The sequence below is a fragment of the Dromaius novaehollandiae genome, chromosome 1 (assembly GCF_036370855.1).
Source record: "Dromaius novaehollandiae isolate bDroNov1 chromosome 1, bDroNov1.hap1, whole genome shotgun sequence".
Lineage (NCBI taxonomy): Eukaryota > Metazoa > Chordata > Aves > Casuariiformes > Dromaiidae > Dromaius > Dromaius novaehollandiae.
The window spans coordinates 11,333,138-11,358,156 of NC_088098.1; the positions used below are offsets into that span (position 1 = coordinate 11,333,138).

At 37.1% G+C, this 25,019-nt stretch overlaps 1 protein-coding gene across 4 annotated transcripts in view; it reads right to left on the minus strand.

The window, feature by feature from the left end:
* The window catches only part of SRPK2 (SRSF protein kinase 2), a 154,110-nt gene that overhangs the window by 16,045 nt on the left and 113,046 nt on the right, over nucleotides 1-25,019 (minus strand). For all 4 annotated transcript variants that reach the window (XM_064505468.1, XM_064505470.1, XM_064505465.1 and 1 more), the window contains exons 7-13: nucleotides 20,632-20,738; nucleotides 15,459-15,624; nucleotides 12,928-12,953; nucleotides 11,199-11,445; nucleotides 9,756-10,244; nucleotides 4,814-4,914; nucleotides 4,605-4,712 (exon numbers count right to left, since the gene is read on the minus strand). In XM_064505468.1, the coding sequence (XP_064361538.1) occupies nucleotides 4,605-4,712; nucleotides 4,814-4,914; nucleotides 9,756-10,244; nucleotides 11,199-11,445; nucleotides 12,928-12,953; nucleotides 15,459-15,624; nucleotides 20,632-20,738 (1,244 nt within the window). The remainder of the gene's footprint in view (nucleotides 1-4,604; nucleotides 4,713-4,813; nucleotides 4,915-9,755; nucleotides 10,245-11,198; nucleotides 11,446-12,927; nucleotides 12,954-15,458; nucleotides 15,625-20,631; nucleotides 20,739-25,019) is intronic.

The following is a 25,019-nucleotide window of genomic DNA, read 5'->3' on the forward strand; positions in this document are numbered from 1 at the left end:
CCTACTAGACGCAATAAAAACAGAGCAGGACTATTCTTTCCTAAGAAGCTGCTCCAAAAGCATGGGGTTGGGGACTAGATGAAGCCAACCATATTTCCACAGCACAGCTGAAGAGAGCACAGCATGCAGACACAACATACCAGTTTCTGAAAGCCAGATTTGTGAGGAGGATATTGTCAGTTGCTTTGCACACAAACACACAGGAACACACTTTTCACAGGGATGTTTGCATGCTCAGGGACCTCTGTCAGAGGCTTTTGTTTAAAAGGTCATCATAATCTCCATCCTTATTGCTAACAATGAAGTAAAATTGATGGGTGAATAGTATGATTGAAAAGACAGTCTGCTACAGTTATGATACAGTATGACCTCTTGGTTTGGCTTAACAATACTTTATGCCATAAATGCAAGCCAATACAAGTGCCAATTGCACTACTACTCTCCTAGTCAATGCTAATCCCAATGACCAAGTGATCTTGTTGGTAAGCAAAGGGCAGCAAATGGCCTTAGGCTCAAGTGGTAGATCCATAATGCACCAAGTTAAAATGCCAGGTGGATCCCAGTCCCATACGTTCCAAGTAGTCCTTCACAAAATCTACAAACCAGAAAACATGAAAGTATTGAGGTGCTTTATGTGAATATATGGAAGTCAGCTAATGACATGGAAGCTCCATGGACCCTGAAAGAATTCAAAGGATGGAAGGTCTGTTTTTATTATAATTTATTTTAATGGAGAAATGATCAAGAATATCTGACACAGTAGAGGATATACGATTATAACAGATGGAAAGTCTCTTCTATGTTGTAAGGTAAGCAGCCTTCTTACGGTGCTTTCACTGCTAAGCAGAGTGTTTGGGACTTCTTGGGAACAAGCCCTTTTAGAAGAGCTTGGCGGTTGTGTTGTCAAGCTTACATAATGCACGCTGCGATGGAGAACCTGACCATGATTTTGAAGTGGCAGGTCTTCTTTCAGCAAGAGCTACTCAGGTGGAGGAGCAAAGAGCACTGCTAGATCAGTCTCTGAGAATACTGGTCAAAAGATTTGAGGGTGCTGGGTACACACAAGATCTACAAGATATATTTGCACATAATTGCATCCAAAGGGAAATGATATAAAAATATTTTAAACCCTTTTTCAGTGCAAGTTCAGAGAACTAGCCCAATCACTCAGAGGTGTGAGCAAGGATTTTCAAAGCATGTCTCATCTTCGTTCAGATACTACCTTATTATTCTTTGAATCCAGATTAATTCACATCATTCATATTCGGCACACACTTCTGCTGTACCCTAAGTATTATTATCTTTCAATAGACAAATTGACACAAGAAAGCTTACCTGAAGTCAAAATCATTATCAGAATAAAGGACAGGATCTATAATTTTGTCACACAGCTCCTAACACAAAGCCAGATTCAGTGCAAAATATCTCCTTTCCTAGCAGACCAATACCACTCACAAATGTAGTATTTCTGACAGAGGGATATTAAGCATTACCTGCCTACCTGAACACAGTATCAAGCTTATCACAACTTCTTAACACATAGCTAGACCTTAATTAATTATCTTTTTAAAGCGTTGTATGAGAAATACAATTTAAAATAAACAGAGGTGTCAGCCAGTAGAACACCACTTCGTATGTGCTTGGTACAGTCACACTAGGCCAGGTCTGGAAGGATGAAAATTAGGGGAAAAGAAAAGGTAATAGCAATACTGCTGAATGACTCATTTTGTACATGCAGCTTCCAAAAATGTCCTTAACAACATTGGACCTGTTGTACAAGCAAACGAACGTGACAAAGAAGCGGAGAATCTCCTTGCACTCCACTGAATTGGAGGTCTTAGACAACGTGGCTAACAGGTTAGCTGAGCCGTATCTTCAGCCAGTCATGGCAAAATAAACAGCACCTCCAGCTCCTGCTCCAACAGACAAACCCTTCGAAAACACACATAACAGTAACCACTATGGAATAAAGTGAATTAAATATGGAAACAAGAGCAATGTGACCTAGAGGGACATTTTATGAACCACATCTAGGTACAATAAGAATCCAAACCTGAAAGAGCAAGTGGGACTATAACGGCATTAAAACACTTCAGTACCTCACAGTTCTTAGATGCTCTAGGCACTGGAGAGAACCGTATCATCATTTCCAAAGACGGGCAAGGTAAATAAGTTCTTGTGCAGCTCCACATCAGGGAAGTTCCCCTTTGCCTCCTAATCTCAATTAAAAGTTTTTTGCAGAAAAGAACTGTTACTGTCTTCAGTTCATACCTACCTCACAGAGTTGTATACTGGGATCGGCATGAACACTGCTCTGACCCATTTTCTAACCATACAGGAATGAAAGGAGATCACAAGTTTTGAAACGATAAATTTCTGGGGCAAGCTTGAGACACCTGATCTGCATCTTTTCCATGACTGCACTTATACAATGAAGACAACTGAATTCAACAACCATATGTCACTGCTGTAAAATTACTGAATTTCTACAGTGTGTTATAACAGCAAAAATACAAAGTCTGTGGCAGAAGACAACACGAAGCTTACATAATGCAAAAACAGCAGCATAATTTTCTCATTACAATGCTGCAATTTCATAAATAATTGTGAATCTGAATAAATGGCAAAGATTCTTTAGGTTTGGGGGTGTTCTTAAGAAACAACTCGCACAGAGAAAGCAATACAGCTTATAGAATATGAACAAAGATAATTCAAGTGTAAGGGGCAGGATAACTCTCATAGAGTGATACAGCCCAGTATTTGCCGGCGTGCTATCTTCATCTCCTCTCATACCATTACAGATTTTCAAAATTCATTCAGTCACTATAAATGGTTAAAATCCAATAAAACAGTCTTAGAATACATGATGAGAATTCATGATGAGAATTCATACACCCTGTCAGTAATCGCTGCCCTTCCAAAGATACCTTTCCCATTTAAAGGAATAAGAAAGTCATCTGTAACTCATGCCAAGTATTACAAGAGTATTATATTCTCTAGCTGTGAAACTGCTATTAAGTATCTCATTTTATTTAAATGCAATTTTAGATGGATTTTAAATGTAAATTTAGCCTGGTTTGTGTGGCTCTAGCTATAGGGCCGACTATAAAGTTAGCAGAATGTAGTTCACCTATACAAGCCTTAAGGAAGAAGAATACAGAAACCCAAAAAAGGTATTAAATTGAACTGAGGTTGACAGCAAATACCAGATACTAGGAATGAAAAATTGCTACAGTAATTTTATAGCTGGTTAACAGAAGAATCATTAAAGAGCTCAAAAAATTCACAATTTAGCTTTCTTGGAAGTTTAACCTTTACACTGACATTCAAGCTTCCTGAATTACCAGATGCCAATCTTTAACAGCTGATCCAACTGAAAAGCATTCAAGGATGATTTTGCAGTATCTTTGCTAGGAAAAGTAGCAAAACCCAAGAATTAAATATAAGTCTGACAAACACTTCTGCTTGTAGGACCATAACTGTGGAATATCTCGTATGCTTTGTTTTCAATGTAATAGAAAAATTCTATGTTTTGCCTCAAAATGGATGTGTAAATTTGGAAATGGATAATCTTTTATGTGTACTAAAGCAAAATCTAGCATTAAACTCTCAGAGAAAACATACTTGCATTTTTGCTTATGAGTTAGTTACTTCCAACACATGGCTTACTGAGCTTCTATCTGTAGGATTTTATGTTCTTTTCAATCCTCCTCCTCTCCCTCTTAGTTCTGCAATTCTTCTCATCACCCACGCCTGCAAACTGTGTCTAGTATTTGAGTCTTCTCCTCCTCCTCCTCACACACTCTTTTCAGACATGCATTTGTAAGATATAAAGATTTGAATGTGTTTTCACTTTTAAAATAGACAAAAGTATTTCTAAATGTATTTCTAAAACTATCTCTAATGAGTACATGTATGCAGCTTATTTGTCCTCAGAGAGACACTGTAAACAGAATGCGTGTTTCAAACAGAAGTCTGAATGATTGTTTTAGTTTTTCCTAATCTTTAAATCTTTTTTTAAATATATCATTTCAGCTTTATTGTGTGTTAAAATGAATTCTACAGAACTTTAAGCACATATTTTACTAATAAATAAATTCCTTCCCTCCAAGTTTACAACCTAAAGCTGTCATGTGCAAACCTAATCTGATGAATGGTTTCCCTGAAGTTGGCAAGAATTTTAAGTATTTTAGTGTTTTATTATTTTCTAGAAGCAAAAAGAAAGGAAACATAGCAAACAGTTGCACAGATTCTAATATCTAATCACCTCTGAAGAAACCACGTAATTGTACTGTTCCAGTTAGATTTTGGCATTTATAATATACATAAAACTCCTTGCAAACTTGCGTATTGTTGACTGCAAGTTTAAAATGCATCCAATCAAAATTAGAAACTTCCTCAAACATACTCCCCTTTGATTGAGAATGCTTAACAAATTGAAATAAAAGAGAAAAAAATCATCATCAGCTATCTGATACTACATCATTTATAATAATGTATTTGTATCAAAGTGTCAGAACCATCCCACTCAGGTTCCCTCACTAAATACGCAATTGTTTTTTCAGAGGTTTATTCTTGTAAAATACAGGTTTTATTGTTCTTACCATACATGCTGTACTCCAGATATCAGCAGGTGTACTGTAACCTGCTCCTATTAAAACCTCTATGGATCTATATTGTCTTGTCTGGATGTCTTCTGTGAAGTGTTTATGCTACAATAGAAAGAACAGCATTAGTGGAAAAAAAAGAACAATAAAAAGGCCTGTTCTAAGTAACGAAGGCCAAGTAATTAAAGTGATGCAGTCATACTTACCACCCAGCAGGCGTTCCCCAGGTCAGCAATTTTAACTCTAATTTTATCCGCATTTCTTGGGTCCAGCGGATTCACCAATAAGTCAGCAGCACGAGTTTTTGCTAACACAAGCAAAAAGCAGAACAGTTAGTACTCAGAACATATTGTTCATTTATATGAGCAGTTTCGCCTTGTCAATTTTTCCAGTTTTACAATACCTTGAAGGCATCAAAATAATTTGCTGAATGTTATGAGAAATTAAAGCAACATAGGTAGGATTTCTTACCTGGATTTCTAAGTATCTTTACACTTCTTAAGTGTAGATTGTTTGCATTTTTTAACAAAATGCCAAATGACTACTATTAAAATATCTGGAGGAGCTTCTAAGCAAAAATGGTGCTATGTTTCCAAGAACAGATTCAGTAGGAAAATGTTAAACCTCAGGCTCCAAGAACTCCAAGTGAAAGACACATTCTTAGAACAGTTTAGTTGAGAAAATATATTCAATGTTCAGTGTTTCCATTCCTGGCTAAAGTACATAAAATTTGGCTGTATTTTTTTAATCTGTCCCATGGTGAAGAATATTTGCTTTATTTCAGAACCTAGGGACTGTCACCCATTTCACAGATAAATCCGCGTTGAATCTAAGTTCTCTGAAGGATCTATTTGCACTGAACATGATACGAACTACGAATGCAGAAGTTTAGTCCAATTAATCCTGCAGTCTTTATCGGCTCTTGGGACACTGGGGGCCCTAATGTACAACAATGAAGGACTGGTGTTTTTCTTAGGTTTGGCATACCACGCACTATATCCCAAATAGCATGGGAAAGAAAACAGATTGATTTGAATGCAGAAGAAAGGAACCGGATATCACAAATCAAATGGCAGCAGAGGAAGCATCTCGGTTTCCTTATCCCCAACGTATGAAGACTAAGATTGGAAAGTGATGGTAAGATATGGAGGAGGCACTAGATCAGAAAGGCATCTGGGACTCCAGGAGGGATACAGTGATCAGGGAAACTGGTTTAAGAGCTGGAAGAGGCAACGGCACTAGACATGGAGGTAAAGGATAGAAAGTCTGAGATCAGAACTGCCTGGAGAGCAAACTTCAATGATCAGTCAAGGGAAGGAGATAAAAGCTAGCTGGGAAAGACAACAGCAGGATCAGCCAGGAGAGAAAAGACAGGACTAAATGGCAGATAAACTGAAGGAGAAAGGTAGAAGGGGCAGTGACCTCAAGGAAGTAGTCCTCTAAAAAAGCTGGAACAGGGTGTACGGCTCAAGTTTAAAAAAAAACCCAAGATATGGCACAAAAATAAAATACACTAACAGAAAATATTAAGGTAGCAAAACTTAGCACTTAAAAGATAGGAATGATTAAACTCAGTATTAAATTAAGACCTTCCCTTAAGAGCATGCTGCATAGTACAGTCTTTATCACCACAATCACACGCATTGTTCAAAAAAACCAGAATTCTTCTCAATTCAGTAGCCCTGCCAAAAAAAGTTATCGTCTGAGAAATCCTTGACATACTTCTTGTTGAAGGTTGAAAGTTTGCGGTAAATAAAGCAGCAGCATGAAGGAAGGAAAAGAAAGGCTTCCACAGTAAGACATCTGAACACAACGTTAGGAAATGGCATTCTTCGACCTGCCTCAGAGACCTGACAAGGCAATAGGCAAGTGCCTACACCTTTGTGTTCTCCTCAGCAACTTGCTAAGTTTGTGTCCCATATTTTCCAAGATGAGTATGAGACCTCGGATTCTGGTTTCGACAAATGCTGATGATTCACAGCTGCAAGTGAAGTCAAGAGAAGTGTAATTTTTAGGAGGTACTCTCAAAAAAAAAAAAGTATCCTAAGGAGCTCAACCTGAGCACAAACTTAATGAGTATTCCTGATTTTCACTTTTGTGCGTCCTAGTTCCGTAAAACTGAGAAGTATCACCTCCTCTTCTCACAGTCACACCATGACAATATACTTAGTAAACACTCAGACACAGGAATGAGGAAAGTCATGAGGAAATAAATAAATCTATCTTAAGAGAATTTGATCACATGGTGAAAATTTGAAGAGAAGAAAAACTTAACAGCTGCTCAACCACCGAGCACAGATCAGCCTGTGCTCGGCACAAGGAAAGCGTCCTGAAAAAATGAAACCGTGTCACTTGAGCATGGACAGCAACGCCTACACAAAGAGGAGCAAATGAAGATGTCTAAACAAGAAAAAGGTACCAAAGTTACAGCAAAAAAGTAGCACCACTTAAAAATATTGAACAGCCTACAACTCTCACAGCCTTTTTCTTTCTGACATACTTTAATCTATTTTATTCCTGTTTAACCGAACATTATTATTGATTCCATTAATATTAGTAACATTTAGCTTTTCCTCTTTCTGAGGAAGAGGTGAGCTATGGCTGAATTTGCTCTCCTTCTACTTTCCCGGCACACAAAGCTCCTAAATTGCTCCTGGTGCGATGCCATCAAGGACAAATCAAGCAGGTTTCTCTGCCTATGAAGATAAGCTGCTCCTATGATGCCAACACAGGCTTTACTCACCGGAGGCATGGGAATTGTACACATCACCCCAGCAAAACGGCAGGAGAGGCTTTTTGTCTGGATGCTGCCAGCAGCACAAATGAAGACCCTACAAGGCATCTAGGAGTCTACGGTACATGTTTAAGGGAGTACAGAGTTCGATGCGCTTAAGGAGATGGGCTAAAAGACTTGCTAGCTTGAATCTTCAAATCTTCCAGAAAGTCTGCTCAACCCAATTATACTTTAACATTTCTTGGGCACCTACAGATTACCTTACTAAGTTAGGTGAACTGTGAATTGTTTTTCTGAAGTTTTAAACCAGGAAATATATTCTACTGTATTTTTCAATACACCTCTTTTCATAATTAGTAACTTTATCTGGGACAATGTTCATGCAGATTTGGTGATTTTCTCCTGAGCTGTCTCATTTTCCTCTATCTGCTTACAGATTTAGCCCCTTAGAACTTTATTAAAGTTGAAACCCATATATTTATCATTCAGCCACTGACATCATAAATATAATCTATGGGTAAAACCCTGTAGCCCTTTAATTCAATGGCAAAAATTCTGCTTTTTGCAGTAACACCAAGGTTTCACTTTCTGCGTCTTCTATAAATGACATCTACAAACAAAGGTTTGGGGTCTGAGCAGTTCTGGTGGCCAAAATCTGAAAGTCCAAAACCAAGCTAAATACAGAACAGCCATAATGAGCTGAGGGTTGGAAAAACTGTCTTACAGAGACAAAGAACTCATCTTGTTTAGTTTTACTAAAAAGAAGATTATGAGATGAATCATTTGAAACAAATAAGAACCAATAATGACTGAAAATACAGCTTATTAAAGAGCTTTTCAATATGAGAGAGAAGACATCACAAGAAGCAATAGCTAGAAGCTGCAGTTAGACAAATCCAAGCTAGCCACAATTCCCTTAAAACAATTCAAAGTACTGACCAGTGGAATAAACTACAAACATACTCATCTTTTTTATCATTTCATTTGTCCAAATCAAGAGTAGACATCTTTTTGGAAAATATGTTTTAAGCCAAACATAGGTACTAAACTCAACAGAAAGGTGAATAACTGACTTGTTATAAACACAAAGCCAGGTTAGAAGATTTAATGATCCCCTTTTGCCTTAAACTTTGCTTACTTGCATCTATTTCTTCCTCTTCTCTTTCCTGTGTATACTGTTCTGTCAATGAAAACACATCGTCGACAAAAACTTATCCAATAAATTTACCTAATAACTTTAAAAACATGTTCTATGGTAGAAGAAAAAAAAATTGCTGTTTTGCTTTCCTGTTAAATTTTAAGATGGCCAATTTGTTTGAATTTAACAGGAATTCTTTTGTATTGTGTTCCAAGCTACATCTATCAAGCTCCCAGACTTGAATGCAAGAAAAAGCATCCAATTCCGTTAAAGTAAGCTAAGCCATTGCCTTTGATCAGAAAATAGTACAAAATTTTCGTAACTGAATTACTGCCTTTCTATTCCACTCATTTGACTTGCTCTTTTATTTTTAATGTAATATATACCTGTGGTACTAGGCAAGAGATTTGCATCAATTCAAATCAAAAGACCTTCTTTTTTTTCCTGTTTCATAAAGTCATTCAAAACTAACACATTTGTTTTTTCTTGAATCTTGGTTCTATGAGGTGGAAATTCACCAGAACGCTCTTGGACCAAAGCAACGGAAGTCTCCTCTTCAGTTCTAGATATCTGCTCTGCCTTTCTGCCAAAAGCTTCCTAAAATGAAATACTAAATTTAAAATAATCATAATTGAGTTTTTGCATCCACACAATATAAAATTCAGTGAGCAAAATGTCCAGGGTAGGTGCAACCAGGGAGGTTAATTCAACCCACATGGTATAAAGGGTTCCCAGTAGTAGGCTGCAGCTGTACCCCAATCCTGGTTAATCTGACTCCATATCCCACTTCCTGACCAAGTCTGGGGAGCGCCTAGGAGACAGAATATTTGGGAGAAGTCTGCACAGATTTCTCCAACTGCGGAGGCTGGCACACAGACACCATCTTTACAGTGGGCACTCTTCACACTCTGGCAGGAAGCAGATCAGGATGTGAGTACATTTGGCACATACCCAGAAAAAAACGGTTCAAAACACTGTAGGCAAAGAAAGGCCAACACTGCTGAGACGTGCTAGACTTACTGTACAATCAAAGGTCAAGGAAATGGTTGTGATAGAATCATTTTCTGCTACTGAAAGAAATATGTGATGGCCTACCACTTGGTACTTGGTACTACTGATTGAATTTTCACCAGAAGCAAATAAGAAGTAAAATCTACATACGCATGCCACTGAACAGAGAAAAAAGGCTTAAGCCCATTACTCATTCTGCACAGGACATCACCTGCAGCTCCAAGAGACACCAAGCACTGTATATGACACCAAGGGGAATACTTACTTTTAGGCAAATCGCCAGTGCTTGAAGCTGAAACTGTTCGGCTCCTGTCATGAGACGGGCTGCTCTCCTCTCTTTCAGTTACAGTTGATCCTTCAGAAACAGCAGAACCACAAGCTACAGACTCTAGAGCCCCAGAGAACACCGAAGCTGAAAATTCAGAGAACTGTGACTCAGGAATTTTATGACGTCCATTTGGCAATTCACCATTAAATTGTTCATAGGAGCTGCTATAAGAGTAATCACTTTTTGTATTTGGCTCATCAAGATTATACTCCTCTGGATTTGGACATTCTTCTTCTTCCTCATCTTCATCTTCAATCTGTTGTTCCAATAGGAATGGGCCATTCACAATATGGCCATTTGTTTTGGGGGATTCTAGCCACTTAGGGTCTGTAGGGTCAGTGTTGACAAGTTCCTGTTCAACATCGTCATCTTTTTCAGTGTTTTCTTTCTCTGTGTCTTCTTTTTCATCCTGATCTTCTGCTTCACCTGAAAAAATTTAACGAGCAACACATTAGGTCATACCTCAGCATACCAGTTTGAAATTAGGCATTCAGAATTTTTAATACTTCAGTAAGTACCTGACTTCTGAAACAGCACAAAAAGAAACACTGAATATCACTGAAATACACAAAGACTTTAAAGTCTAAATTAAAGGTGAGATAAAAAACTAGCAAGGCTGTTAGGGAACTAATGGGAGGTGCATCAAGACAGTGTAACCAAGGGATCAATTCAGAAAAGAAGAATGGTATGAAAGGGAGATACAGAAAGTCTTGAAAAGAAGCACAATTCTGTGACTCAATCAGCGTCAAACAGGGAGTCACAGAGGTACAAAAACTCACAGTACGACCATTAAAAAAAAAAAAAAAAGTCTCAGCAGTTGTATTTTTATCACAACTGGAGAAAGTCAACAAGAAAACCTGGCAACCTAAAAAAGAGTTGGACTGTAACAATCATGGTACAAACCACCAGGACTAAATAAGAATTCTAACAAGACATTTTAAAAGGGAAGAATCTGTAATTATCATTACCTGATAGTCTATTACCAACAAAAACATGACAAGAGAGGGGAAAGCAAGGATGATTCTAACTATATTAATGTTATAGAATAAAAATTGAGCTTTTCTTCTAGCTCACAAAGATACTTGGTTATGCCACTTAATGTGGTATGATAACTGACTGTTCTGTTGAATTCTCCAGGTGTTCTTTTGTGAGATTTGATAGCTACATGGTTATTGATGTTTTTCTTCACTTCTACAATACGTTAGACTTTCCTTTTTCATTTCAGACTTTTAGTTATGACTTTATCTACAGGAAAAAATAAAACAATGATCTAGGACAGTTAAGCAATTTCATTCATTACAACAGATGAAATGCTGCAATTACATTCCCCTCTCAAACAGTAACTTGGTTTCAGACTCAATAAAAGTAGCTAATACTAACCATCATCATTTCCAGGTTCTTCATCTACTACTTCTTCTAGATCAGCTGTTTTTAGTTTCACCTCTGGGTGGTACTCATCTTCTTGCTCATTTGATGGCACAGCTGAGGTTACATTTTCTTCTATTTTTTTCCTTTCAGCTTCTCGCTCTAATTCTTCTATTTCCTGCAGGCGTTTTTCTAATAGCTCAGCTTGCCTCTTCTGTTTTTTCTTCAGTTTTTTCTTTTTGTTTTTGGATATTTTCCCAACCTAAAATATTAAAAAACAAGAGAAAACAAAAAACCCTAAACAATTTTCCTCAAGGCATCTCATACCAAAAGTTCACTTGCAGTGTGATTACTTTTTATTTGAAAATAGCAATCAATATAGTAAATAACTCGTTTTTTTCATTTTATTTTGAACCAAGAATCACTTAGGGTTATATGCAGCAAAAAAGCTATCAAAATCTTACATGGCTACACATGTTATATGGTTGTTTATTAGACAGAAAAGCAAAATACAACTAGGACAACATAGTAAAATTTCTACAATCTTACAATCTTGACTAGCACAATAATTTTAACCTTTAACCTATATCAAAAGATCACATTGTTCTATGTGGAAGATATTCTGCTATCATTTCTGTTTATCCACATATAAATTATAGCCATGATTTCTCTCCCTGTACATTGCAGCTAATAACCAGCCAAAGTAGGCTAAGAAAAATAAGAGAAACCCAAAGAAACTGAAAATGGTAAAGAATTTTGAATAAATCCTATGTTATTTAGCTATTTCCCTGTGAGAGAGAAAGCAGTTTGATAATTCATTTCTGGTCCAAAACATATGAATCACAAACAACAGATGGCCATTACAAAAAGTTTAACATTTTATATATAACATAAGGATTGAAAAAATCAGGTACATTAACAAGGAAAAGAAAAACTAAGATATCTGAGCTAACATTGAAACAGTTTATTATATTTTAATTGAACTCTGATTTCTAATTTTTTTATTGGATGTTACTGGATGGTTCTACCCATTTTTTATTCATTGTTCAAATACCACAATAAGAAATCCTTGCACAGTTCAAAAATGAAGCACAAGAAACAAAGAGAAATAATCTGTTCTCAGAATTTTATCTATAAATCCTATTATCTTCAAAATAAGCTATAAGACAATCAGTTATTTGATAGTCCCATTAAATTATATGCATGTTGTATAAACATTTAAATTATATATGTTACATACCCAGAGGTAGAAAGCAGGTTTGAACTTGGACGTTACTGAACAGCTGTATTATCACTGCTTATTTGGTACATACATATGCCAAAACCATCTTTCAAGCCTCATGCAAAAGCCTCTCTTTTAAGGCCCTGATGATTAAGACCTGGAAGACCTTAAGCTGTCCCCAACATACGACACTCAGTGCATGTGCACATTTTTGTCAGGATTTGAACCTAATGGATTATGGTACAAGATGTGAAAATGGTAATGCTTAGCTTTCTTTGACATGAAGTTGTTATTACTATAACTACAAAACTGTCAAGTCTATGAGAGTTTCTATCAGAGAAATATTGTGCTTCAAACTTGTAAGACCTAAGACATTAAAAGAAAGGCATTCTTTGAAAGGTAAAAGCTATATTCAAAGGAAGCTTTTAAAGTGGGTACAGACTACACCAGTCTAATTATTAGTAGTACCTACAGAAACACAGAGAACGAGATAGTTAATCTGAATTATATATCAATACTTACAGGCTTTTGTTGTGGAGCTGTACTCACTAAAAAGAAAAAAAGAGTTTTAAATATACATTTTTACAAAAACAACTCTGTAAAAGCAGAAAACAGTAGAAATGATGTAAAAATATTCTGAACTGAAACCCAAAGCAGAGATTTTTTGTATTTATTAGTAGCGTTTTGACTCTTTACAACTGTCTGCTGCTGGAAACCATTTGATGTCTCTGTCAGACACTCTACCGTGAACAATTTAGTTCTATCTTACAGGAAGCAAAGAGAAGTAAATCTATGATTACTTCTCTCATTCCTTTAAAGAAATAATTATAAAATTGCCATCTACATTTTCTACTTAATAAAAAATAGCATTTTAATAAACCAAAGGTGCTACATTTTGAAAAATATGATAAAAAGAAAATTGTTCCCAATATAAAGCACTAGCTGTTTAAGAAGAGCTCCTGAAAAAGTTTTAGACTTTCTGGCATTAGACACCTGCACTGATATGCAGCGTACGCTTTTCTGCACCTATACTCACAATTGTCAGTTTGCATCCCAGCATCTGGAATTGGAAGGAACTGGCATTAATTTGTGTTCACTCTGCTATGGTGGAGAATTAATGGAATTCAGAAAGGGAAATCTGAATCGGTACACATGGGACAGGAAACACGAACCGACTGGAGATTTGTCATAGACGAAAGCTGTCTGGCCAGCTATAGGTAGATTTTAAATAGTTCAGGGAGTATCAACAAAGATGAGTACTCTGTCATGCTGAACAGAAAAGTCAAATACTCCAGTTTCCATCCTTCTGAAGGAGAGTACTCTGATGGGACTACGGAGGCATCAAGAGGTGCCTATGGCAAGAAGTGCTATCCCACCTCCAGGAGGTACCTCTCCCTGCGCATGTCTCAGAAGGACACCATCAGTGACTAGGTCTGAAATAATTACCATGCTGACCACAAATGCACATAACAATACAAGCCAGACAAAAATCCCCCAAATACTTGAAAACAATAAAAATAACCGAACATGTGAGACTGGAGCAAAGTGGAAGAGGGGAAGAAGAATCGGAAGGAACTTCTTTGGACACAGAAGCATACAGCCATTAACAAGTGCAAAATAAAAAACTGACACAGTTAAGATTTCATAGTTCTTTTATAGGCTCAGCTTCTACTGCTAAGTTCAGAGAAAAACTGCTTGTATGACCCTGAAAGGGTAATGTTTGCAAAAAGGTTCTTAAACTTAAGTATCATCCCTTTTCTAAAAAGTGAAATTATGTAGAACCTGTTCCTGAAACACTGAAATAAAATGCATCTTTAGCTCCTGTCTGGAAAGTCGTATTTTTAATTACAATTTGCTAAGAATAAAGTGTAAAAAGAATTCCATCCATGTCTTCCTTAAAACAGTGTTTATTTTAATGTCAGGAAGCAGTATCAAGGCTGCATATGAAAAACCAAGCTACTTCTCATACAAATAACATACAGCCTTTAGCATGATCACACATGTAAAATTCAATTCACTATATTCCTGATTTATATATTTTTGTATCTTAATACATATATTGTGAAATTTCACAATCATTTTTGGCACAACAACAAAAAAAATCACATTCAGTGAACAACTGAGTCTAAAAATGATGTTAAAAAGAAAATGTTTTAGGAAATTTTAAGTGTCTGAAAATAACATGCATTGTAGAAATATTTATGAATTTGATCACAGTGATTGTTCATGATATAACAGATGTTTCTATTACAACTCAGCTATTATACTCTGTAATGTATTTTCTGACAAGATTACAAAGGCATTTAAATGTTATTATTTCTCTACTGCCTGTAGCCGATGTGCTAGACTGAAAAATAAATAACAGCCATGGTACTAAAGATCAGTAGAAAAGCCACATTTCCTTCTTGTTTGTCTGTATGGATTGCTCAGAATTCCTTTACCTCAGTCTCTCCCGGCTAAGCATACTGTATCAGTTAAACAGAAAAACATATAGTTCCTGTCGAAACTCTTGGCAAGTTTAACTTAACATGTTTCACTTGCAGTGCTGGGGAGAAGAGCTTATCATAAATTCACATACAATAAATTCCAGTTTCAAGCAGCAAAGTCTATGGGATCTAAGACTTTCTGTTGACTTGTGAGAATAAGTTATAATCGACTAAAAGTCAGATGATTTCACATGTATGCTGATGAACTTAAAATGGAATGAGACATATAATTTAAATAAGATTATTAATTATTGTCAATACTAGAGGCAAGGCTCCAATGCTGCTACAGCCAGCCACAAAAGCAGAGTGTGGGTGGGAGGGTTATTCCAATACATCTTTTTATTTACCAGGGGACTCCGAAAACTTGAGCATGCAAAACTGAGAAAAACAAAGCATTCCCCTGACAGAGTTTTAGAGCATAAATAAAAGTTAAACAGACGTACATTAAGATCATTTAATATTCACATGCAATTATTTCAAATATGTTAATTTTCATTAAATAAAATACTGTTAGCATTAATATACAGATGCAACTTTACTACAACATATTTAAATATACTATCATACCTGCTGAGCCGGAAGGAGGAGGAGCACCAGCTTTCTGCCACTCAGTAGCTTCAGCAGCCATTCTACGAACATAGGCATCATCCACACACATCAAAATGTTTTCTGGCTTTATATCTGTATGAATGATCTTGCACTTGCTGTGTAGATAATCTAGACCTTGAAGTACCTAATTACAAAAAGATTTGAAATTTAATTTAATTAGCCAGACCAAGCTAAATGTATCTATCGTTTAGTACAGAGATGTCCAATTATTGCCAGCAGTCCGTATGTGGCCTGCCAGAATAATTTACTTAGCTCATAAACCCAGTTTTAGAGACTTTCATGAATAAGATGCTGTCTGGCTGAATTGTCCTGATGACAGCAACCTACTCTCAGACCTTCCATTTCCCAAGTGCTCTTTAGTTACCTGTATTTGTTACATGTATGCTTCCACTAGTCTTTCATATTCTCTGCAGGCTAAATTCTTCTAGCTTATGTTAAACCTGAATATCCAAAGTCTTAAATGTCTTCTTGGACTAGAAAAATGCCATGATTTTTTACAGGATAATGTAACAGGATAAACAAAGTTACTGCTATGATAATCTTCATAAAATATTGTAGAAAGATACTGTCAGGAAAGAAAGAAAATACAAAGTAGCTAACATTGTGTACAAGATTTCTTTTGATTTTTAAAGAACGATCTATAGGAAAATATTAAACCACTTACTCCTGTGCTTCAGCCACAAGCACATCCTTCCATTCTAGACACTTTATAAATAAATTAGCACATGCCCTTCCCTACTGGCTCTCAGGATACTTTAAGACATAACTAGCTAGCGTGAAATATAAGAGCAAAATGCATGGGTAGCAGAATGCAAAGACATTTGTCTGCTGCCCAACCCTGAGCTGGCACCAGAACTGTTACCTCCATAGAGCACACACGGCAGCTCAGGTAAGAGAACAGTAGCGTGCAAATGGTTTTTACATTCAGGCTAATATATCTTAGAGTTAGCTCAAGCACATGGCTTTCCTCTCGCTGGTTCTGGAGCCAGCCTGGCCAGCAACCTTCCTGAACAGCTTTCATCTTGAGCAGGTCTCAGTGTCATTGCCCATAACAGATCTAAAACTACTGTTACCTTTGTAATAATCTGAATTTTTTTCCTACAAATTCAAAATATGCCTGAGTGCTTGCCAAAGCAACTGAAAGAACATACAGTATGTCTCGAAGTAAGAAATATTGAAGAAAGATTGGCTTCTACTAGGAACGCAGCTAATGGTAAGTGGTTCCACATTTTAGACAAGAGACATTAACAGCAACATCAACATAAAGACTGATTATGATAGTCTCCTCCACCCTTGGGGTACTCAGCATCTCACAAATTACCTTATTTGCAATTCTGAAGCTAAGAAAAAAGATTTTTGAGTCCACTGAAAACCTTAAACTTTCAGAGGAAAATGAAATCTGTTCTACTGTGGTAAGTAGAAATGGTATTAATATGAAAGCTAGATTTGATATTTCCCACTTTATAAACATAGCATTTTCCCTTTTTAAGTCAAAGTCTTAGGATTTCAGCTTTGTCTTTCATTTTGACTGAAGATTCTTTTCCAAAAAAACCCACGCAGTATTTTTCCAAAAATAGGTCTCATATCTAAAGAGAAAAGAATGTCTTACTAAACATCTGCGCATAAGTCAATTCTATGTATCCACCTAAGTAATACTATTGACAGAAAACACGCAAGTTATTTCAGAAAAATAACTATAATACACGCTCAAAAGAAATAATAGCATTGGCTATTCCACAGAAAACAGACATTGCACTCGCACAAGAGTCCATGAAGCAATCATTAAACCCAACATATTTAAGTAAGACACCTGGAACTGTGTTCCTTTTTACTCTGAGTATTAAAGATCAAATACCTGTTTTTGATAAATATCATAATCAGTTCCCTGATTTATCACAATGACCACACTCTTAGAATCTTATGACTACCTACCCTAAAATGTAGATTGGATTGCTTTATCCTAAAACCACACAGAATGTTTTGCCACTAAACCAGTATCTGAAATGTACAGTCTTGGTACCACGTTCTGAGGATGGAGAAGAGGGAAAACACTCCTACTTTTTATTTATTTAGCCACTGAAAAAGGAAAATCTGAAATGGGTAATGTATTGAGGCTCTGAAAAATTAGGACAGATCCTGTCAATACAATTACAAATGTTACTTACAAGATTGTTTTTCTTCCTTTGTAAAGGTTGAATGGTTAGCTTCACGTCAAGAAACTTTTGCCATAATTTGCAGTTTCTAAATAATATTCACTTTCTTTTTCTTTCAGGGAGCCACATCATATTGACCCATTAAACAGATTATTTACTATATTGTACAGCAGCAGCAAAAGGAAAAATTTTCATTGATCAAATACGTGATGCTGATTTTGGCAACACTGGTTTCAGAACATACTCCTTTTAAAACAAACTAATGCTATACATCTCACTACTCACAGCAAGGGCCATAGAATTAAATAAAATGACACTTCCAATCATCCCCCTTGCAAACAAAAGCAATTGTGACAACCGGCCATTTTTCAATTCTGCAGGGTCATCTCTTACGTGACAGCTCATATAACTCTGCCCCAAGGAAAAATACTGCTTGAAACTGAAATGAAATTTTTTATTAAGAAATTCAACTCTCAGCTGCATTAAAAAAAACAACAAATTTTGTCCCAGTGCTGTAAAAGTACTCTGAAATTGAAATTTTTTTTTTCCAAATCATAGCATACAAGAGTTCTTTTCTATTACCGCATGGAATCACAGCACTTTTGGCACAGTGCTTGCTGCACAGCAACACCAGTGCAGTCCGAGTAGAAGACAAGACACGGATCTGTGTATTTTTAATGACATGAAGAACCCAGAAGGCTTACCAGTAGTCACAACGCCAATCAAACTTGTCCATATAGTTCATTCCAACCTCACAAAATTTATATCTTCATCTTCCAGGACTAACCAATTTCTCTTTTGAACTGTTTGAACTATTTGGGATTTTCACTTTTGCTTACATTCACAGAATAATCTAGGCTGGAATGGAGCTCTGGAGATCATGAGATCCAATCCTCCTTCCCCCCAGTCAAACTCAAACCAATTTCAAAGTTGGACCTAAGCTCAAAATTAGGAGTTTGGCTCCATCTTCTCTATAACCACTTGCATAGTTGAAAATAGCAATTAGTTTCCCTTCTCTTCTTAAAACTGAACAAATGTAGCTCTCCCAACTCCTCATATATCATATGTTCCAGCTCCTAAGCATCTTGGTAACCCTCCAGTGGACTCACTTGGGTACATCAATGTCTTGTACCATAGAGCCCAGTACTCCAAATGCAGTTTCGGAAGTGTCAGAACTGAGGGGAATAATCACTTCCCTCAATCTGCTGCTCTCTCTCATTAATGTGGTCCAGTATCTGGTTAGCTTTCATCACCACAGCAGAAATCTCCTGGCTGTACCCCACCACAGCAGATACCAAGGTGGTTAAAAGTTTCCCATGAGAACCAGGGCCTGAGATCAAGAGGCTTGCTCCAGTTGTCTAAAGTAGTCTTCATCTTCTTCTGAAAATGGCAGCCTATAGCAGTACCTACCACGATGTCACCTTTGCTGGTCTTCCCTCTGACCCTGACCCAGTCTGCATGTCATCCACTCTACAGCAAGGAGTCAAGCTTTTAAATTGCTCCTTTGTGTAGAGGTCTACCCCTTTCCCTATCCCTCCTAAAGTGTCTTTATATGGCTGTTGCTGCACTCCAGGCATCTGAGCTAACCCACCACATCTCTGTGATCCCAATGAGGTCACAGCTCTGCAACTGCACATGCATTTCTAATTCCTGCTGTTTGTTTCCCATGCTGTATGCAGTTGTATAAAGGCACCTGAGGTGGGTTCCCAGTCATGACTACTAGAGAAAACGCAGAGAGCCTTCTCCAAAATTCTGTCCCTCAGGCAGTTCCTCATTGACCGCACTTCTCACTGGCCTTCCCATCCCTGAAGAGCCCACCTGAAAGCCTTCCTCTACTAGGTTACAGGTGCCTGTTGGCAAAGATGCTGTGAGCTGGGTTCAGAAGTTCACACTTTCCTTCCAAAAAGGGGTGGTTTTTAACTTGGATCTGTTCAGAAGTCTGGTATACAGCCTGCAAATAGTCAGGGTAACTGAGGTAACAGTGAAGTACATCAGGGAGCTTCTAAACCTGGCTTTGCTGCTAAAGCCAGTGTTTCAAGCAATTATATTGTAAATTCCCAGCTTTCAGCCAAACTCCAGGACAACAGTACAACAAAGCAAAAATATTCCAAACATAAAAATGACAATATTTACTGAAAAGAGTGGTTATATATATGCACATATAATACAAATACACACATTCCTAACCTGATAGACAGTTTAATAATACTAATATATGTAATGCCAATGAAAGGTAATATGAATTTCTTTAAGTGCCAAACTTAAAATATTTCTTTGATCTCTTGTAGAAATTAACTCCACACAGTTTAATTGTATATACAAAATCATACAGAAACACCATCTATAATTTTTCCTTGCCAAGACACCATTTCTCCTTAAGATCACCTCCCAGCAATTTGACTTTCATGTAGCAAGACAATATATTTTGAAAGAATATGTCTCAGTGGGATTTTCTGAACTAACTAATCATGTTAGGGCTTTGACTCTAAAACAACTTAAATATAGAAAGATAACAAAATTTTCAAAAACACCCACAGTTTTTCCTTTAGAACCTAGTTTTCACACAGATATACAACTGTTGTTCAGTTTTATAATAGTATATTATTTCCCAATGTTCTGAAGTTGCATATTCCTGGACAGCTTAATAAGAAGCATGACATACTGATGGTTTTCTTAACCAAATTGCAATTAAGTATGAATATCCTTACATATATGAAAATGACTCATCATTTCAGCTTTTTGTTTTCTAAAGCAGCACAGGAAACTCCCTTATCAGCAAGGTATCTTGATAATAAAAATACAATACACAGAAATGCAGGCTATCCAGGACAATAGTCCTGAAAACCCTCCCTGGGACTGCCTATAAAATTAACTTATCCTAGATTTGTTAGTAAGATTTCACTTGAAATATCATCATTTTAACCTTCAGACTGTTAACAATTGTGGTAGAAGCTAATTAGAATATTAACAAATCTTACCTGTCGAATTATACTTTTTACACAACGGATGGGAAGGCCTTGATAATTGGACTTGATTATCCATTTTAGGAGATGATGCCCAAGCACTTCAAAGACCATACAGACATCTGAGATTTAATTAAGGATAATTTCCAAAGAAACTTGTTAATTAGATCAACCACAAATGTTTGTTTCAGTATTGGCTTAAGTACTCATCATCCTGGAAGAAAACAGGTCATCCTGAACTGAGCAAAACATGATATATGCTTTAGTACTACGAATACAAAACTGTTTTCAATTACATATAAACATATGCAAGAGCAGTACTTAAATGCAGAACAAATTAAAGTAAAACATTTTAATAATGTAATTCTTGTAAGTTATTTCTAAAAGTAAAAACAGCACTAAGGTAAAGAATGAAATAGCTACTTGCAAAAAATAACTCATTTTTCACAGAACAGTTAAGGTTGCAAGGGACCTCTGGAGATCATCTAGTCCAACCCATTTTGTTTTCATTTGAAACAGTTCAAAATAGTGATTTGCCTTATTATCTCTAGTTTCTAATAATTTTAAAATTAAATAAATAGAAGGTTTTAACAACAGAAGACTGGAGCAACAACAGTTTATAAAATGAGACATACTAAACACATCTTTTTGATTAGGCTCAGTTGAGAATCCCCTGACAACAGAGACTAAAGTAATAAAAGAGGGGACTTCTTACCACTACTTCAGAAGTTTTAACCACAGAGCATAATGGCAATCATTGAAGAACTCAGAAATAAAGAAAATGCATAACTCTGAAGAAGCAATATACAAACACAAAACCAAAAAGTTAATTTGACCCAGCATCTTGCCACCAACAGAGGCCAACAGCAGATAGCCAGGGAAGAGTATTAGAACAGAGCAAACATTTATGAACTTCCAGTGATTTGTGGTTCAGGGACTTGCTAAGTTGGGAGACTCTATATTTAATACACCTGGATAGAGTATTCATTTATGAAGAAAACATTCAACCTAATTGCAAGTTTTAGTATCCACCACATCCTGGAAAGAAAATACACAATTTCACTATACAGCATTGATCCTCAGACATAAGCTGAGAATAATTTTGCAAAGGCAAACTGAAAACAGCGTCAAAATCTCCACTACAGGATATGGTAAGCTTGCAAAGAATAATGCAAAACCAATACAAGAAAATGAACTAATGGATGGATATGAAATAATATCCCTACTGCAGGAAAATTTCAACAGATGGAAATTAGCCTGAAGCTGTATTTCAGGACTACTGACAGGGAACCACACTATTAGGGGAGGTATCTTACCTCACTTACCAAAGTTATGTTAATTAGAGTCTTGGCAAGGATTTCACAGTCATTGCCTTAACTCCTGTCAAAATGGGACTTGTCTATGGATCTATCATTTATATTCTTCTCAAGTACCTACCAATATGCATAAAGCTAAATGAGGTTTTAAAATCCGTATCACCTACTCTGCAGTTAGACTGAAAGACAAAAGGTCGAAGTACTTTGTGAAGAACTGTATCATTTTGATTGCTGCTACTTGCTCGTCTCATCTGACGTTCTTTAATTCCTGTACTAGAAGACATAGTGAATAATCATTCCCCATTCATATTAATCAATCTACTGGGAATATAATAAATCCCTATTCCATTCAGAAGAGGAGATAGTCTTGGTTGCCTTACCATACAAGCATCCAATGAACAGAAATCACTAGTAAAGCATACAATCAAAGAGGATGAGCTGAGCACACCCAAATAGTTCTACAGGGCTTTAATTTATGGACAACAAGTTAAGCACAAGCCAGCAATGTGCCCCTGCGGCCAATGGTATCCTGGGGTGCACTAGGAAGAGCGCTGCCAGCAGGTCGAGGGAGGTGATCCTCCCTCTCTACTCAACCCTGGTGAGGCCACATCTGGAGTACTCAGTCTGATTCCACGCTCCCCAGTACGAGAGAGACATGGAACTACTGGAGAGAGTCCACTGTAGGGCTACGAAGATGATTAGGGGACTGGAGCATCTCTCCTATGAGGAAAGGCTGAGGCGAGTTGGGCCTGTTCAGCTTGGAGAAGACCGAGAGGGGATCTTAGCAATGTATACAAGTATCTTAAGGGACGGTGTCAAGAGGATAGGGCCAGACTATTTTCAGTGGTGCCCAGCAACAGAACAAGAGGCAACGGGCACAAACTGAAACACAGCAAGTTCCATCCGAATATGAGGAAATTATTGTGAGGGTGACAGAGGACTGGAACAGGCTGCCCAGAGCGGTTGTGGAGTCTCCTTCTCTGGAGATATTCAAAGCCTGCCTGGATGTGATCCTGTGCAACGTGCTCTAGGTGACCCTGCTTGAGCAGTTGGACAAGATGATCTCCAGAGGTCCCTTCCAACCTCAGCCACTCTGTGAACTTTGCCTATGCAAAGCCACAAAGGCTGCCGTGGACACAGAAGGGGGAGGTCCACAAGAAACAAAAATGATGTTTACCTGAAAAAGATCAGAATATTTTGTTTGGGAGAACTCTGACAAACTCAAGGCGTGCTCGATGTTGGGGAAGCAACTAAGACAGGGAAAACACACAGAGGAGACTCAAAGTTTTGATTAGATATGCATGAGTGTTGTCTGATTTACTATCATGTGACTTAAAAAAGGTTAACCTTAAGCCAGTGCGTTCACAAAGAATAACTAGTGAAAAGCTGTGCATAAATTATTAGGACACCAGCCTTGGAAGACCCAGTATCTTCCTACAGCACCAAGGTCCTGACAGATGGCTATGTTCAAAAAGTGCTCCAGAGGTAAGACAGCACCTGAAGCCCACCCAGCAGAGCTACCTCTTGGGAGATGCTCTTGAAAGTGGTTAGTTGAATACCCAAAAGGGGAAAGCTCACCAGAGCAGCCAAAGTGAGAGACTACATAACATTTATCAATTGACAGAGTTAAGTACTTACGACTACTTGTTCTTGACTAAAATCCTACATTTAATACACACGCACAGGTGCGCGTGCACGCGCACACACACACGCACTAGTGTGGCATTCAGAAATTTGATAAAGTTTAAAGACCTGTAAAACTAAATGACATACAGATCTGGTACCAAGGCAGAGCACTTCCAGATGTATCTCAGTTGCTTCTGCACTGGCAGCAGTTAGGCCCTATAGTATTAAGTAATGCTATACATTCTTTAAAGCTAAACTTATAATGTGCAATCATGTCAGGAATGCTTCCTTAATTTTCACTTAGCTTTCCACTTGTTTCATTATGTGATTATGTGAATCTCTTACAAAAATATGCTACTGTCAGTTAAACATTTATTAAAGCTCTAATACATATCCAATGCAGAAAAAAAACAATAATATGCCTTTATCAAAACCACTGAGCTGCCCAAGTTAGGAAATTCTGTTATTTCCTGAAAAATGTCATAACTGCAGTCTTTTTAAAATACACAAGTAGTTAAAAAAAAAATATCGGTCTAGTATAGTGTACCACACATTGTTAAAATTCACGTATATATAAACATTTATTACAGTTCCTAGGAGAAAGATCATTGTTTTCAGACACACAGTCCAGGCTAATGGCTCTGCACATTCCCAGCCCTGTGCTACATGGCTCTTGACAGACTTCCCTGCTTGGAAGCTCCACACCATTTTGTGGCATTAGCCATTTAAAGGATTCACTCACCTCTCTTCTGTATGGCTTTAACTTTTAAACGTATGTAATTGTTGACTTACATACAGATACTTAGTGGCTTGCTTTGAGAAAACTATCGTACTTCTCTCAACATGTTCAACTCAATAACAACAACATTAACATAGCACTAATATGGCTTTTTTTTAATGGAAACAAATAGCAGTGAATACCTGTCCCCTTCCAAAACAACTTGCACTCAAGATTTTTTTCAAAGGGGATAGAGAACAGTTGATCAAATAATCAGTGCAGCCAACTCAGGATGCACAAATTGTTCATACAAGAAAACTCAAAGCGTAAGATACCTGTTATCGTATTTTCACTGGTGGTTTGGACTCTCACAGACTTCCCAGGCCAGGATCAGCCCATCCTGTCTACTGTACCTTTCTGAAAAATTCACTTCCCAGTAAGGCAGGAATATTTTTGTCAAGAATATAAAAACAACTTTTGAACTGCCAGAGTTTTCAATGTAAAGGTAAAACTGAAATGGAAAAGATCAGTATCAGCTGTCCAGTTTTAATCTACTAACACAAAGCTTATTTTTGCCCTTATTTTTGATTAAAAAAAAGTCTCTTCTCGCTTTGTCAACCTAAGTGCCTAATTTCAAAAAACTTTGGACATGGTTTCAAAATATTATCATTAACAAAACTTGCTCTTAACACTCAGAAATGGCTTTCAGCTTTAACACAGAGGTATACCTACACGTGAAATAT